Source organism: Vigna umbellata, chromosome 2 (genome assembly GCF_029865625.1).
Source record: "Vigna umbellata cultivar VRB3 chromosome 2, Vumbellata_1.0, whole genome shotgun sequence".
Lineage (NCBI taxonomy): Eukaryota > Viridiplantae > Streptophyta > Magnoliopsida > Fabales > Fabaceae > Vigna > Vigna umbellata.
Window position 1 is genome coordinate 52,441,637 of NC_142166.1, and position 17,694 is coordinate 52,459,330.

The window sequence follows — 17,694 nt, forward strand, 5'->3', positions numbered from 1 at the left end:
ATTCAGGAGAACGGGAAGTAGTGTTACTTTTAAGAATACGTAATGTCCGTACTTGTTAACTTATATTTGATTATTATTGTATATAAAATAAGCTTGCTGGAGGAGTAACAGTGAAATATATCTTAAAGAAATAGAGAACGTCATTAGCTTATATAAAATATGATTGATGATTAATAAATATACACACTATGAAAAAAGAAAATAATATATACGTATTTATGTGGCTTATATCGCACACCTAACCCCACCGACCCATACCTCTTTGGGTATTTATATACGATCAGTGGCTATTCTTTAATCACAACAGGCATATAAATTTTATTTTATTTGTACGCATCTATCCCTACAAGCACGAAAAAATCAAGACATGCCACCATCATACGTTGAGTAATATTGTATTATATACATAAATTTTCCTAACAAATTATACCAAGGAAAGAGGTGATGAAGACAAACACGCAATTAAAATATAATGTAGCAGAGACAAATGGAAAAAATAAATAAAGAAACTAGGTGATGTATAAATTATTTATTTTTTAAAAGATCATATATAATGTGACAAACTATTATGTATAATATAATAATTTTTTGGTTTAAGCGTATAAAAATGTGAACACAGTGGTTAGTATCACCTGATGACGGACCTACAAGTACTCTCCGGTACAACCTGGTGATGGTATTGATTTGGATTTTGTGATTGTTGGTTTTGTTTTGTGATACCTCGACCTCATGAATGACACGTGAAATCAACTTCAATCCGACATTACACTCAATGCCAACAAAACAAACTTTGCAGAAACCCATGTGTGTTCCTAAATTCTCCTACTTTCTACGTTTTCAACTCAGTACTATACTAAATACATCGTTACTTATCCTCCAATCGAATACTAATCACCTTGTTCACCTTTTGCATTCCCATCTTATTGCATTCATGAATGCAGCTGGCTTCCCACTTGTTTTTCCTGAAAAAAATTATTCATGTCCCACTTTCATGAACATGTCTTATCGTGTAGAACTCGACATGTTCAGTGTCATACCAACAATTAATCTTCATGCACATACGCACATACGGATAAACCTCAGCGGTAAAATAGACTTAAAATCTACTTTTTAATATAGTATTATAGTCAAGTTAGAACATATTATAGCGATATTTGTTATTTGTTGAACATATTGTTTTATCTGTTATCGGGTCACTATCAGACCATCTATTAATATACAGTCTCATGCTCAAAATGTATATTAAGTGAGAGAGTGTATTGAAAGTCACAAATCGACCAGAAATAAGATTAACTTAAAATATATAAATGGGTGCAAACTTTACTTTACAAGTATATGTGAAATTAAATTAAGTTTAAAGTTCACTTCTTAATAGATGCGTCAGGAACGTCTAGAACTCAACATGTTCAGTGTCATATCAACCGATAATCTTCGTGAACGTACGGATAAACCTCAGCCGTAATAGACCGTGACAGCTGAAGATCAACACATACACACACGATGTTGTTTTATTAATTTTTCTGTCAAAATTTAACTTCAGTTATTGAGCAGAAACGAAAAGCAAACCTGATAAAGCTATAACTAATTGAGTTTTGATCTTCGGAGAAAAGGCCTCGCCACCTTTCAGTTGCACGAATAATTGGATAAGAATTTGACTATATATTTGGATGGTAATTGCACATGTCTATATTGTGATTATTTAAATGTTTGATGAAGAGAAAACAAGCTAAGCTGTCATGTAAGTTTCGAATATGAACATGGATTTTGAGAGGTCATGCTCAACGTGGTTGGTTCTTTTCTTCGGAAGACATTCATATTAATTGCTCGAGTGGAGAACAAAAAGGGATAAGATCAAAGTATATATAACAAAAGTGGTAATTAAAGCTATTTCTTGCTTGTCAATTTTTCAACCTACATATCACTACTTCAATGTTTGCTACTACAATTATAAGTGTCTCAATACCGCAAGCTTCCCCATGTGGTCCTGCCTAAACATCCAACACTATATACAAAAATTGTTACCAGACACAAATCTATATCAGATGCATACCATATTATAGTGTTCTAACCCTGCCTTCGTTCTTCCTACTTTTTACCACGTTTCCTACGTTGAAAAAGTGATATTCGAAAGCTGAGGAACTCCTATACGGCAGTGTCCTGAATTTTCTGTCATCTGTCCTCCAGCCTTGTTTTTCACAGTGCCAAACAATCATAATATTGTTAAGATGACAAAAACACTTTACTGGACAAATTCCAACACCTTTACATTTTGCTTGTCCAAAAAATCGAAACTACTACAGAATATATCCAACTTAAAATATCTGTATTGCATAAATTATTTGTTCACATTTTCACACAGATAAAAGAAGATTATGTTGGAAATCCAAATAAGTCCAATCCAAGTCTCATATGGTATAGAAATAAAAAAAGTAAAACATTATATAAAGATAAAAAATTCATTAATCAATTGTCTTAAAATTTTAAGTATAGAAAATAATATTAATCCTTTACATGAGCTCATATCTCATTGATATTATATTTTTTGGATAAACTTCATCCTCGATAACCTAACAAATTATACTGAGATTTTAAGGAATGCATGCGAGTTCATTCAACGAGAAAAAAAGTTTTTTTTTCTTGTTTTAATGAAAAACTATAGTTTAGTGGATGATTAGTGAATGAGATTAATAAGAGAAAAATGGGAAACATTGAAAAGCTCATAAATTTTAACCAAAATGTGCTAAGGAGATAAATTTAGCATAAGGGATATTGTTTTTAAGTTGATAGGGACTTTGCCTTTCATCTGGCACGTGAAAGCCATGTTACTCTTGCCCCTAAAGTTCTATTGTCAAAACAATATACTGAGGTAATTGTATCCGATTTTTTATATATGAAGATCACATGTTAAAAATAAAAAGTTAGAAATTTAAACTTTTTTAAGTTATGAAGATTAATCCATTACGATACTATTTGGAAAGGTTATGACTATAAAGTCGTAAAGTTATAAGTAAAATGTTAATTTCTCTTCTAGAATATCAATTATTTCTTACGGATTTTTCTGCTAAATTTATCTTTCAAGAAATAATTTTACCAAATAATTATGTGCAAGCCCAGGGAAGCTTCTGCAAAATTGTACCATGTACATTTTCTCGCTTGATGTACCAAAAATAACTAATTGTGCCTTTGGTTTCTTGCCACTTATTGCTTAATTATTATTGGTTGACCAAATTTTTTAAGATTTATTTAAGTTTAAAATCTTTCATAAATTTGAGTGAACTGTTATTAAATTTATTTATTTTTATTGAGTATTCAACACTTTAATATTTCCAACTCACCTTACAAGAAAATTATTACAATGAACACAACTCGTCAAATAATTGTTAGTAATTTCGATTTTACTGATAAATTACCGATGACTCATAATTTATTGATAAAATAATTATAAATAAATTTTAGTGATGAATTTTTTGATCCGTTAATAGTTATAGATTCATTAATACATATTTATTATCAATTACGAAAATCTTGTAGTGTGCGTTTCTAAAATTAAACTTTTTTTTTTATTTGAGTGATCTGATTATTATATTGTCTTTGAAGATACGTGAAGTTTCTAAAATTAAACGATATTATAGTAATTCGATTTTATCGATAGGTTACTAACTATTAAAAATTTGTTGATAAAGTGATTATTAATAAATTTTATCATCCGTCAATAATTATAGATTCATTGATACATATTTGTTATTAATTACGAAAATCTTGTAGTATGAGTTTCTAAAATTAAACTTTTTTATTATTTGACTGATCTGATTATTATATTGTCCTTTGAAGATATGTGAAGTTTTGTAATGAATATAAACGATATTATAGTAATGTAAAATGACAAATATCTTTTATTAGTTTAATTGAAGCCATAATAGATAATGTTACATACATCAATGGTGGTGAGGACTAATTCTTTAATTTCAGTAGGTGATGACATGAAAGTCATTGAAAAACATGACAATAATGTTATGTACTGATAATGACAATTGTTTCTTTATTGTAAGTGCTAAAATAAAACTTATTGAAAAACATAACAATTTTGATATTTAATATATTTTTATTTAAAATAATAAAACTACCTGTTATTTGCATTAATTACAATATTTTTTTTATAATACAAAATTTTAAATCTTTTAACACGAAAAAAAATAATTAAGGAAAATAATTGGGTAAAATAATAATAAAATCATCCAATGAAAAAGAAAATTAAAAATAACAACTCAATTAAAAGATATAAAATTTTTAATACTCAATAATCAAAATATAATAAAAACTTAATTAAAAATATTATTAGAGAGTTAAAATTAATGAAGCCTAAGTTTTTAAGACGAAGAAAACCATTTTTTTTCTTCTTTCCAATTATTGGGACAATTAATCTCATTCTTCTCTTAGTTAGTTATTTAATTTTGTTTTTATTTTTCTGCTCCAGAACTCCTATGTTTACAACCTACAAAAACGATACTTTATAATATTATAACACTGAGAAGAGGGTTCTTATAACAAATTTTTAGTCAGACATAAATTTATTTTTGATGTTTAAAATTGGAGATAAGTATATTTGTAATCTGTCCAATGACTTATTTTTATTCTTATGTGCATGTTGTAAATATTGATAAAAATATTGGTTTTTAATCTTTTAATGCATACTAAAAAGGAAACAATGACATAATTCTTTATATTATAATAATGAATAGAAAGTAAATTAATAAAATAATAATATAAAAATATTGGAACAGAATTTATGCTCAAATAATACTATTTTTGAACTTCATAATATATTTGGTAGACATTGGATTGAAAAAGACAGTAGGAGTGTTTGGATAATAAAAGGAAGATGAGAATAAAATGATTTGGATAAGTAGGTTTGTGTTGTGTGTGATGCAGAATATGAATTATTTTATAAAGTACAGATTGATATGATATGGGAGAGATGGAAAGTGGTTTCATTTGGTAAGCAACTTAGGAACCACATAAACTAACAAGGCTATGTAGGTACATCCATGGGGTCCACCTTAAAAGGCGCATTAGATAAACACACTACTGCCTTCGGAAGATGGACTTTATATATATATATATTAGCATAAAAATAATTTAAAGATCTCAAAATAAGTTTAAATTTGTCAATCAATTTGGCTTATCAAGAGTTGGAAGGGGATTGGATAGAAAAAAATTAACTTTTTTAAATGTGGACCAAATTAAGTTTGACTAATTTAATTTGAGAGTTAAATGGATTAGAGTTAAAGGTGAGTTTGTCACCATTAACAACAATTTCATTTTATTTTTTATAAGTTTTTTCGTTATAACTATTTATCATTATTAATTATGAAGGTTATCAAATTTGTTTTAAATATAATGTTGTTTAATAATATATAACTAGTTTAGATATTTAATTTATTTTTTGTCACAATATAATTGATACTTTAGGCTGTTTTCGCATGAACAGATTTTACTGATCATGCGAATTTGCGGGCGATGATCTACAAATCCCATGTTGTTCGTTTGCGAGGAAAAGGATGGATCGTCGACGACGGATTTACGGGAATTTGCGGGATATACTCAATTTTGGTCACTCTCAACTTTGAAGAAATTTACGTGGATTGTTTGGAAAAAGTCTTGTGTGCCCTTACCGTATTACCTAAATTCCATAAGTGTACGTTGTTGAGAGCTATGGAGAGTGCCTTGTTGTTTTGCTGAGACGAGGAAGAGGAAGTGGTGAGGTAAGTAGAACCTATTGTCATGTATATGGTGGTTTGCATTTGCAGGTTTGTAGACTGGGAGGAAGAATGACGTTGTGCATGTTGATGGCAAGAAGAATCAAAGACTTGAAGAAGAAGATGAAACCGCGTGCGTCAGAGGCGAAGAAGATGATGAACAATGTTTAAATGAAGGGTTTGTAATCGGTTACACCAGAGACGTAATCGGTTACGTCAATATGAAGAGTTTTCAAATGGTTTTGTAATCGCAAACTGTAACCACGGCAAACTGTAACCGGTTACATTTTTGTGTGTTTCAAAAATCTTTCTTATAATTGTGTTTTTCTAATATTAATATACTTGCATTTTTAAATTTAATATCTTGTTAATACGACATTTTAAAATTAATTCATTTTACTAAATTATAATTTTAATAATATTTAAACATAAATTTTATAAATTATACATCATTTTTTCTCTTTATAAACATTTTTACAATTAAATATAACATTAATAAATAACATTTTATATTTATTTTATAAAGAGGGGCATTTTGGTCATCTTTATTTCATACCAATTATACTAATTTTTAAAATCTATCACATCAATCAAATCCTACAGTAATTCTCACAAACTTTACTTTCAAATTCACTCTCAATTACCTACAAATTCACTCAAAAAAACAACTACAAAATTACCCTCAAATCCATTCAAATCATCTCCTCCAAATCATCTCTCCCAAATACACCCAAAAGAACACACCCTTAATTTTAAACTATTATATATATATATATAATAATATTAGATAAAATACGTAAGTTTTTTAATTATAATATTATAAAAAATAAGCCAAGTTAATTCACTTATGATTGTACTGTAATAAGATATAAAATAATTTAAAATAACAAAACATTCTTAACTAAATCAACTCCAGAAGAGGTTAAGAATTTTTGTTTGAGGATGAAAATAAATTAGATTAAACCAGTTTAAATTATTTAAAAGTAATCAATACATTTTATTTAAAAATAGATTTTAAACTCTTAATTTATACGATGAAGTATTAGTTTTTTTTTTTAAGTTTTGTTTAGAAATGGTGAAACCCTTCCTGGGCTCAAGGCCCAATCGTTTTTTCCTTCCCTTTTTTCCCTCTTTCAGTTTGTTTTTTTTTGTTTTCAGAAACAAAAATATACTTGTATGCTTTCTTTATTTTTAGTTGTCAATTTAATAATTTTTCAGAGCAAAACTAAATTTGCATATAAAATAATTAATGAGAGAATATCACGAATGATCAAGATCCGAATCCTGTGTTTTGTTCTCTGCTTGTTACATGGTGTAACATATAGAGAGAATCCATTGAACTAGTGAGTGACCTGAACCCAACTGCATCCAACATCTTTTGTTAAACCTCTTGTTTTGATCAATTCCCTCAAGTTTCCAATTTCCTCCCACATGCCAAACTTGGCATACAGATTTGACAGCATAATGCATATCCCAACATTTTGAGGATCTAACTCTAGAGCCCTCTTTGCTGCCAATTTTCCCAGCTCTAAATCCCCTCGATCCACACAAGCACTCAGTAGAGCTCCCCACATTGAAACAGTACAATTCTCCATTCCCTTATAGACTGTCTCATTCAACAATTCCCACGCCCTCTGCAATTCACCAGCCCTACAAAGTAAATCAACCAGGCAGCTGTAATGTTCTGGACCAGGATCTAACTTGAACTCATTAGTCATTGATTCAAAATACTTTACACCAGCATGAACTTGGCCAGTGCGACCACAAGCAGATATCACTGTCAAGAATGCTATTCCATCCGCCCGGATTCCTTCCATCCACATCCAATCAAATAAATCAATCACTTCCTTGTAATGTCCATTCCTGCCGTACACACCCAGCATTGAAGTATATAACACAATGTCCCTGCTTCTTCCTTCTTTCCTAATCTCCATCCCATCCAAGTCCAACACTTGCCGAGCCTTCTTTACTAATCCACACTTTCCATACATGTCGATCAACGCGCTCTGAAGAAACACATCACTCTCTACATCAGGTATCGTACGGAGCAAGTAACCATGCACTTGCCTACCCATTTCAACAGCAGACAATCCGGTGCATGCACGCAAAGCTGCTGATAGAGTAAAGTTATCATGCTTCAATTTCAACTCGTGCATCTTCCTAACAAGTTCAAGGTCCCGAGCCCAAAGCCCAGCTTCGCCATAACCTGACAAAAGTGCATTGGCACACACAGTGTTCTTCTCGGGAATTTCATCGAACATAAGGGCTGCATCTTCTACATTCGACAATTTGGAGTAGAGATCGATGAGAGCACTGCCCACAAACACGCTAGCAGACCAACCTGATTTTACCAACTGGGTATGTATCTGCTTCCCAAAATTAAGGTCTTTGACTTTAGATGAGGCGGTCAACGTGCTACACAAAGCGTAGGTATCTAAGGGGACTCCGTTGCTGTTCATGAAGGAGAAGGAGGCGAGAGCGAGAAAGGGGAAACCTTTGCGACAGAAATTAGATATTATGACGTTGAAGTGTAATGGGTTGGTGGAATTCATGCATTTGAAGAAGTTTTTGACCAAGTGAAGGTTGTTGTAAGGGAGGCATGCTGCGTATGTGGAAATGAGTTGGGTGTGGAGATGATGGGATAGGAAGATCATGCCTGTTCTTAGTAGCTGAGCGTGGAGTTTCTTAATGGCTGAGACATCGCCACTTACACGAGATTGGTGCAAAAACTCAAATATGTTGGACTTAGACATGTAATAAGAAAATGAAAATGGAATCAAGAAGAGTCGTTGTTGATACTAGCAACATACACAGGAATCAGGGTGCATAGATGCTATTGCTCAATCATCCTTTTCCTGAAATTGAAAATCATAGTACTTTGTATCTTTGAGAGCAAGAGAGAATTCATGAAAAGGAAATCACGAGAGAAAATAGGACAAAAAATTAAGCAAGATGTAGAAACCATATCATGCACACTTTATTGCAAAATTCAGGACTAAGTAGTCAACTATTGGATAATAGCACAACACATATATTATAAAATTCTATAAATCCTGAAGTGGGATGCCGATATTTTTCACACATATGACTAGGGTGCAATAAGCATCATTCCTCCTTCCTCCCGCGAGACCTCATCTTTTGCAAAATAAAAATATAATTAAAATTTTAATTTATTAAATTGTTAAGTATATATATATATATATTTTTATAATATTAAGATATAAGTTATTTTTAGGAGTAAGGTCGAGCAATTCTATGAAACACAATTTTACGCTTTTACTCCTTAGTTTTACGGGTTCCTATATTTGTTTTAAGTCTATGTTTGTTCTAAGTCGAAGTCTTCCTTCGTAACCCATCGAGGTAAGTATCAAAGATACTCTCATGCTTAAGTTAATAATTAATCTGAATGGATCAGAATAAAATTTTAAATTCATAATAAATGCAATCACCTATCTATTTATCATTTTTATTTATAATTTATAACCTTAATCACAATCTAATCTCGATCCATTATACATTAATCAACACTTATCCTTAATTTTGATTTTCAATGTCTTCTAAAGAGTTCTTTATTATAAAATCGTCCAATCGACTTTTAATCCTATCGACAGGATGATCTCGTGATATCTTCTCAGAGTTTGATATTCTTACATGACCATTTGTCCTTCTTTAGGGGTAACGGCCACCCAGTCATATTGTACATTTACTATATAAAATGATATCACAACTAATTTCACAATTGACTTTCGATTTCTTCTATCTCCAATCGATTATAATTTTATTACTAATACTTAAAGAAGGAAATGAAAGCTATATTCAAGATATTAAATTATATATATATATATATATATATATATATATATATATATATATATATATATATATATATATATTATTAACTATGTTGAACATTAAACTAATAAAAACTTTTGAAGAAAATATATAATAGTACTACTCCAGGCATTTTTGAGGACAACAACAACCCATTTGATTGTGTTCCTGGGGTTGACACAGGAAGTTAAAATATTAAAGTGTAGTTCGATTCGAAGATGAATTAAAATCTTATTATTTGAGGGTGAATTTTTTTTTTGTTTGAGTGAATTTGAAGGTAATTGAGAGTGAATTTGGAAGTAAAATTTATAAGAATTAGTGTAAGATTTGATTGATGTGATAAATAAAAAAATTGTTTAATGGATAGAAATGAAACATTATCAAAATATCCTAATTATTAAAGTAATATAAAATGATAATTATTAATATTATGATTAATAAAAATTAAAGATTTTAATGGGTAAAAATTGAAGATTATTAAAATATATTTAATAGTAAAAATAATATAAAATTATAATTATTAATATTATATATATAATTCTAAAAATTATTATAAGAAAAGAAAAAAGTAAAAATTAACTTTTAACATGAAAAAATTGTATTATTATTATTACTGTTTATTTATTATTATTATTATTATAATAATAATTATTTTATTATTATTATTATTATTATTATTATTATTATTAAAGCCATAAGGGTAATATAATAAAATTACAACAAATCCTTCAAATCTCTCCTAACATGAGAGATTTGGTAAACAATCCCGCATTTCCATCCGCAGTATCACCCTCGTTTCTTTTCAAGCGAACAAAAAAAATACTGCATTTCCATCTTCTTAAATCCCGTCTACAGTGAAATCCGCTCAAACGAATAGAGCATAAGGCTACCAGAGTAACTTTCAGTTCAAATTTTACCAAGATAATTATGAGTAGTGGCTTCAAATTCACAGAAAGAACGAAAAGAAAGAGTAGAAAGCAAAAATGGATTAATATAGTAATGTTTTTCATCCGTTTATGATGTTATTTGCGTATGATACACTTGAAAGGTAACCTGAAAACCCAATTACACAGTAAACCTTTCTGCAAGGGGAACTTTTTCTTAACCCCACGTGAAAGGAAAAAAACTATGCAACAAAAACCATCTTCAGATTTAATTTATCTGCATCATGTCATAGTTGAAAGGAAAAAAACTATGTAACAAAAACTATCTTCAGATTTACTAGCTGCATCATGTCATAGCCTATGTAAGCCAGAGGTGATGTTAACAAAGATATCTTGTGTGCATGGAATAGTAAGGCCACCCATTGGATGATCGAAGCCAAATTCTTCCTCTGCTATACTCAACAGTTTTTGAAACGAGGGTTGATTCAACACTGACACTGGTATCACAAATCTCTTCTTTTCACCCTCTCCTACATACACAGCTAAGTACCCTTTAGGCACATCGAGTGCCTGATTTGCAAACAGATTAGATCTGCGAAGGATGTGTTTGGCACTGAAGGCAGCTGGAAAACGAATAGCCATCATCATGGTAGTGTTGTTTAGAGCTTGCAAGACAATTGAGTTGGTGGAAAATGCTTAGTACATTGTGTGCATTTATAGATGAAAGCATAAGCAGGAATGAGTGGGTTTTTATTTGTGTGGGACATATGCATCCAAAAGATCACGCGGCCTGTACTCAATATAATTGGCACGAAACGCGTTGATGACCCTCTCTTCTTATTTATTGCATAAACTCATCACTTCCCAGAAAACACCTACACTTGCCTCACCAAATTGATTTAACATACATAGAATAGTTTATGATCTCTTTTGAGAAGGACTTCAGAAAGATTATACAATTCACTATTTCAGTTTTTTGTTTTGGTCGGAGAGTAATAATTCATCACTGTTTATCTTCTTTATCTTATAAGTTATACTGATAATGAATTTTCATTGGTTGATAGCCTATTGTTTTGACATCAATATCTATGTATTAAACTCTTCGTTACTACAATAACCTCGCTATTTTCTAGCAGTTTATTTCTCGTAGGTCTCTTTCTTTCTGTTTTACTAAGACTCCAACGTTCAAAAATAATTTTTCTTCGAACACGGGTGCGTCTACTGTTTTTTGACAAGATGGTGCAAGTGCAATTCCTACCACTCTTTTGTACGTTTGAAATGTAACTGGCTGGATTGGATCCACGTTTCACCTCAAGTAGACAAAAATCATCTGATAATTAGCTGTGCAATAGCATATACTGATTTGTACAAAGTCATAAACTCATAATGCAAGTTCAAGATTAGAAGGTGAACACCATTGATCTAATCATAATAAATGCGACTCTACTTTTTCTTGACAAGATAACTGGGCCTGTGACCAAATTTGATTAGATTTTCATTTGGGTATAGTATCAACCACCACTCTGTACGATGGAAATTTAATTGCCTAAATCGACGTTTCTGTCATCTGAATATTCGACTGTACTGCTCCAATCGGAATGCAAGTCCACGGATTGGAATTCCTTGATCAATTATTCATAGTCAACTTTCAAACGCTAATTAAATTCACACTGCTTTTAGACTTTTATAGTAGGCAATTGACTGATGCATATGGCTTCAGTTGAAAGAGAATCCTTAGCTTCCTATAACTTACATCACTTATATTCTTTCTTTCTTCTGACTAAACCCTAATACACTGCTTGTTAATATGCCAAACCACATACAGAGAAACTTGACAATACCTTAAATCCATTGACGTTTTGTCTATTTAGGTCAAATATAGCTACAACTTACAATATGCTCTTAATGGAATCTGAAAAAAAAAAGGATTATTAGAAGGATCACTAACATTAAAAATTCGGAAGAAACCCATCAAGAATTCCGAGTGTTCATTAATTGGTATTACAGAAAATGTTACAAGATATTAATTCGTTGAAAATAATAACTTATTTGGGTTGCTGGAGATGTTTGTTGATTAGTTGTTAATTAGCCCTCTAAGAAGTACTATAAACACATACAGCTCAAATTCCCTCTCAAATCTATTATAATATATCAGTATAATGCGAATCTTTTATTCTCTGAACTTCAAGACGTATTGCATATATATCAGCTTGTGTGATTCGTATCTCTTTTGGAAGTTATGATAGAAAACATTTCGGGTCTTCCACCATTAATGTTTGTACTGTTAACTGTGCTCCGTTAATAGAAGAGGAAGCTTCCCGGATCCTACTTGGTTGATTTGTGTGGTGTGGACATCAGCTGTATTATGATAGTACTGTCTAGTGATTTTTCAAGGAAGGCTTCCTGCCTATTATATTATTATTATTATTATTTCACCAATAATTAAATTAAAGGGTGTTTTTCATATTTTAATACAATTGACTAGTTTAGTTGTCCACTCAATTATTGAATGATATTCCTGTACGATTCCAAAACTAGAAAAACCATATATATGCCTCAGTGCTTTTGTAGGAAATTTTGAGAACTTAACAATGACTTTGATTGAACAAGTTTATAAGCTATACTTTAGCATCCTTAAGGATATCGAAGTCACTTTCGGTTCTAGATTAGTACGTAGGTATATAGTTAAGCTCAGCAGTGAAACACAGAGAGAATAACTGTAAAAAATAACTGTAAACAACATGGAATATAGTGATGTTTGTAATCCATTGTTTTTGTACTGATGTTCTTTGCCAATGATACAATTCGAAAAACCTTTCAGCATGGGTAAACTTTTCTGACACCACATGTTGAAAGGCAAAAAAGGCAAAAACAAAAAAATGAAACAAAAAACTGTGGTAAAACGTAGATCATAGCCTATGTAAGCTAGAGGTGATGTTAAGGAAAAATTCTGGTGTGCAGGGAATGATGAGACCACCCATTGGATGACTGAAGCCAAATTCTTCCTCTGCTATACTTAGAAGCTCTTGAAATGAAGGGTGGTTCAAATATGACACAGGTATCACGAATCTCTTCTTTTCAGCATCTCCTACGTACACAGCAAAGTGGCCTTTGGGCACATCGAGTGATGTTGCAGCTGCATGATTTGCAAAAAGACTAGACCGGCGAAGAATGTGTCTAGCACTCAAAACACTGGGCAAACGAATAGCCATGTGTGGTATTGGTTAGGAGTTGGAAGAGGTTATTGTGTTTGAGAATTGAGTTGTGTGGAGGAAGTGTGGGATATTGTGTGTGTATTTATAGATGAAAGCGTTTGGGTGATGTATTAATCGATGTGGGACATATGCATTGAAAAGAACGCGCAGTGTGTACTCAAACTTATTGGCCAAAACGTGTTGATGAACTTCACTGCTTATCTGACCGAGTGAACACATGTACATGACTCCTACAAATTAATTATTTCAACAAACATCACATAAATGCAAGTTTCTACCTCTTTGTACGGTGGAGATCCACTTGGTTAGATTAGATCTACATTCAAATTTATGCTTTGTTGGGTTGGATGTATTTGTGGGAGATGATTTGTGAGAGAGTAATTGAGAGGATCTAAGGAGATTTGAGGGTAATTTATTTGTTGTTTTTTTGAGTGGCTTTGTGGGTAATTAAGAGTAGATTTAGAAGTAAAGTGTCTGAGAATTAGTGTAAGATTTGATTGATGTGACTGATTAAAAGAATTTGTTTAATTGATAAAAATTGAAGATTACCAAAATACCCCTAGTTATTAAATTAATATAAAATAATAATTGTTAATTTTATATTTAATTGTAAAAATGTTTATAGAGAGTAAAAAATTAATATTAATTATTAAAATTAATTTTGATATTGTACAAAAATTGAATTTATTAAAACGAATTTATTTTTAATTGTTATATTTTTGTAATATTATTTACCCTAGCATCAAATAAACATAAGATTAAAAAAGACAGAAAAAAACTATCAATATAATTCCGAAAAGAAATATTAAAGCAACAAACTTTAGGATTCATTTTGGGTATTCTTCTACTCTTAATTTACTGAATAAAAAGCACAAACAGGCAAAAAGGCATAATAAAAACTACTAAATAAAAATCAAGAAAGAAAGTAACGATGGGAAAAAGACCTTGGTGGAGTGGAGAGGGTGAAAGTGTAACGAGGGAATCAAATACACCCCTTTCTCTTTTGGTTGCAGGGGCGAAACCGAATACCCCTTCCTGTAACCGAATACGCTGCTTCTGATTTTCATCTTCTTTAAGGAATTCTTTTTGTACGTTTTATTTTTCGGTTGGTATTTTACAAAGCAGCGAAGGTATACTTTTACAAAGCAGTGAGGGCATACATGAGATTTTACTTCAAATCATCGCAAATCATCGCATTATGCAGAGATCATAAAAACTCATATATCTCGCAAATCATCTTAATTCCATCGTTCCAAATCATGCCAAACAAACACAGTTTTCATCGCAAATCATTTCTTGCATTTTCACTTGATGAGAGACATCCACCCAAACGAACACATAGTCTTATATATTTGGACTACCTAATCTTAATTCAAGGCCAAGGTAATCCTATTATAATTATAAGTGAGAGTTTAAATTCCAGGTTAAATAGAAATGAAAATATATTAGTGAATTATCTTACGATTTTAGATAAAAATGATGTCAAATTCTTTATATAATTAGATTCAAATGATTGTGTGAATATTATGAACAGCTCTTTTGTACGATGGAATTGTAATTGGTTAGATTCACATTATTTGACCTCAGAAATCATCTGTGCAAGTATTTGCCGTGCAAAACATGTACTGACTATATGCATATACTCATCTGATAGGAATGCAATTCTACACTGATTGAAATTCCGTGATCAATTATTTCCTAGTCGCATCAAAACTCAACTACGTTCAAATTGAATTCATACTGCTTTTGCTATTCGATTTGTTCAACACAATCGTTCACTGATTTTGGAATGGCAGTGCGGGTATATTAGTTAGATAATTAAAAAATAGTTTTTTATTTTATTTTATTTTTTTTAATGGAGATGAATGACATGTGTCGTTGTTGAGTGTGACCGAGTTATCTAACTTGACACCAACTTTTCATGCTATCATCTTCTAAATAGTATTAAAACCAATTTAATGAAAGTAATTAATGACTATTTTTTTTGCCATGTTGAATAATTATGATAAATATTAGATGGAAAATGATAAATAAACTTTAAGGAAACGATGTAGCTTTAACCCTTATGCCCCATCTAATTTTTTTGCCGGTTGGCGAAGGATTGAAATAGTATATTCAAACCTTCAGCCATGTGTCGTATAATTGTTATTTTGAGATAAGAAAAAAAAAAGGAAAACAGTCTATTTCACAAATTAATTATGAGAGAGTTTCGTATATGCTTAATTAGTGCAATTTGTTTCCGTAACAAAAATGTTTTCTCTTAAATCAAAAGGTAATTTCCACATTTTAATTCGATGGACTAGTTTAGTTTGCCACTCAATCAATGAGTTGCCCTTTTATAATTCATAAGCATGAAAAATATATAACATGCCTAATGTATTTTACGAAGATGATTTGAGTTAGCTAGTTTGTTACTCTACTGCATTTTTCTTCCTCTGCCAATTACAACAATTTCACAAGCTATATACACGTGAAGAGTAATTTTATCCTCATTATCGATTTTTCTAAAAATATGTTTAAATAATATTTACTTTTTATAGTTTTTTTGGTTTGATAATTAATAGATATAAGTTTTTTTCTTTAAGTTACTGTAAGATCTATTTTGATTTAATTTGTTGAAATATATATTCATATCACCTAGTCAATGTAAATAGTTGAAGAATGGAATTAAAGAATTTATAATGTTTTATGGAATCTTTGAAACTTAAATATTATAATTAATCTACAGTATTTGTTTTCTTTGTAGTTATAGATTAAGAAAAAAAAAGATGAATCACTACATGGTCCACTCATAAATGAGTTGAAAATTAAGAAGAGGAAAACAATGTAATACTCAGTCATGATTACATAAACACAAGGAAGAACATCAATCAGTCATTGTTGCTTGAGCTTGGTCAAATTAAACTAACTTCATATTATTAGACTTGATATTTTGTGAATACTTATGACATTTAATATGCTGACAGAGTGGTATCTGTAGGAAAATTTTGAGTATGCTTCATTTTCATTTCGCTTTTGTAAATGAAGTATATGTGTTGAAGTGCCTGAATACTCTCATTTTATATATTCATTATGATTGATAAAAAAAATCATATTTTTTTAAAATTTGAATTTCTTCTTTTAAGAAATAAATTATAGGAACTAAAAAAAAATTATATATTACAAGGAAATACATAACCGGAAAGAATTTAGATAAGTTCATACGTGAAGACTAAAATGGTTGAAATAGTAATTGAGAAACAACAACCAAACGGGAACATAGTAATACTTTAAATGCATCATTATTTGCCGACAGTTCTCAAAATCCAACAGCATCATAGTAACTTTTCTGCATGAGTATGAAGCCCATGTGAAAATAAAAAAACCATAAAAGAAGAACTGTCTTAAAGTTTACTGTAACTGCATGTCACGGCCTACGAAAAGAAGATGATGTTAAGGAAAATGTCTTCTGTGCATGGAATCGTAAGCCCACCCATTGGATGACTGAAGCCAAATTCTTCCTCTGCTATGCTTAACAGTCGCTGAAATGAGGGTTGATTCAACACTGATACTGGTATCACAAATCTCTTCTTTTTACCCTCTCCAACGTACACGGCAAAGTGCCCTTTAGGCACACCCACTGATGTTGCAGCTGCATGATTTGCAAGCGGATTTGATCGACGAAGAATGTATTTTGCACTCAAAACACAAGGCAAACGAATAGCCATTACAGTATAGTATAGTGTTTGGTAGAAGTTGGGTTGGGTGAAAAATGTTTAAGATATTCTTGTGGATTTATAGACGAAGGTGCGAGGAAGAATCAGCTCTGAAAGTAGAGAATGATGTGGGACACATGTATTCAAAAGATCATGCAGTGTGTTCTCAAACCTGGAGGCAAAAAGCTGCCAATGACCTTCACTGCTTATTTATTGAAGGCGCTGATGCTGTTTATGCTTTATTTGAATGGACCGATGAAAAACAGGCTCTTTAAAAGAAAAGAAAAAATATATTTTAAATTATTTATATTAT

At 30.8% G+C, this 17,694-nt stretch overlaps 4 protein-coding genes across 4 annotated transcripts; all 4 read right to left on the bottom strand.

Moving 5' to 3' along the window:
* Window positions 1–6,986: 6,986 nt before the first annotated feature.
* On the bottom strand, window positions 6,987–8,759 carry LOC124837314 (pentatricopeptide repeat-containing protein At3g14330-like). The gene has a single exon (XM_047312642.2). The coding sequence runs from the start codon at window positions 8,507–8,509 to the stop codon at window positions 7,097–7,099; it is 1,413 nt and encodes a 470-aa protein (XP_047168598.1). The 5' UTR covers window positions 8,510–8,759; the 3' UTR covers window positions 6,987–7,096.
* Window positions 8,760–10,575: 1,816 nt separating this feature from the next.
* Window positions 10,576–11,170, bottom strand: LOC124837317 (auxin-induced protein 15A-like). The gene has a single exon (XM_047312645.2). The coding sequence runs from the start codon at window positions 11,117–11,119 to the stop codon at window positions 10,823–10,825; it is 297 nt and encodes a 98-aa protein (XP_047168601.1). The 5' UTR covers window positions 11,120–11,170; the 3' UTR covers window positions 10,576–10,822.
* Window positions 11,171–13,223: 2,053 nt separating this feature from the next.
* Window positions 13,224–13,725, bottom strand: LOC124837316 (auxin-induced protein 10A5-like). The gene has a single exon (XM_047312644.2). It carries the CDS (start codon window positions 13,681–13,683, stop codon window positions 13,381–13,383), a length of 303 nt encoding a protein of 100 aa, XP_047168600.1. The 5' UTR covers window positions 13,684–13,725; the 3' UTR covers window positions 13,224–13,380.
* A 3,280-nt stretch (window positions 13,726–17,005) lies between these two features.
* Window positions 17,006–17,393, bottom strand: LOC124837318 (auxin-responsive protein SAUR21-like). The gene has a single exon (XM_047312646.2). The coding sequence runs from the start codon at window positions 17,391–17,393 to the stop codon at window positions 17,100–17,102; it is 294 nt and encodes a 97-aa protein (XP_047168602.1). The 3' UTR covers window positions 17,006–17,099.
* Window positions 17,394–17,694: the final 301 nt, after the last annotated feature.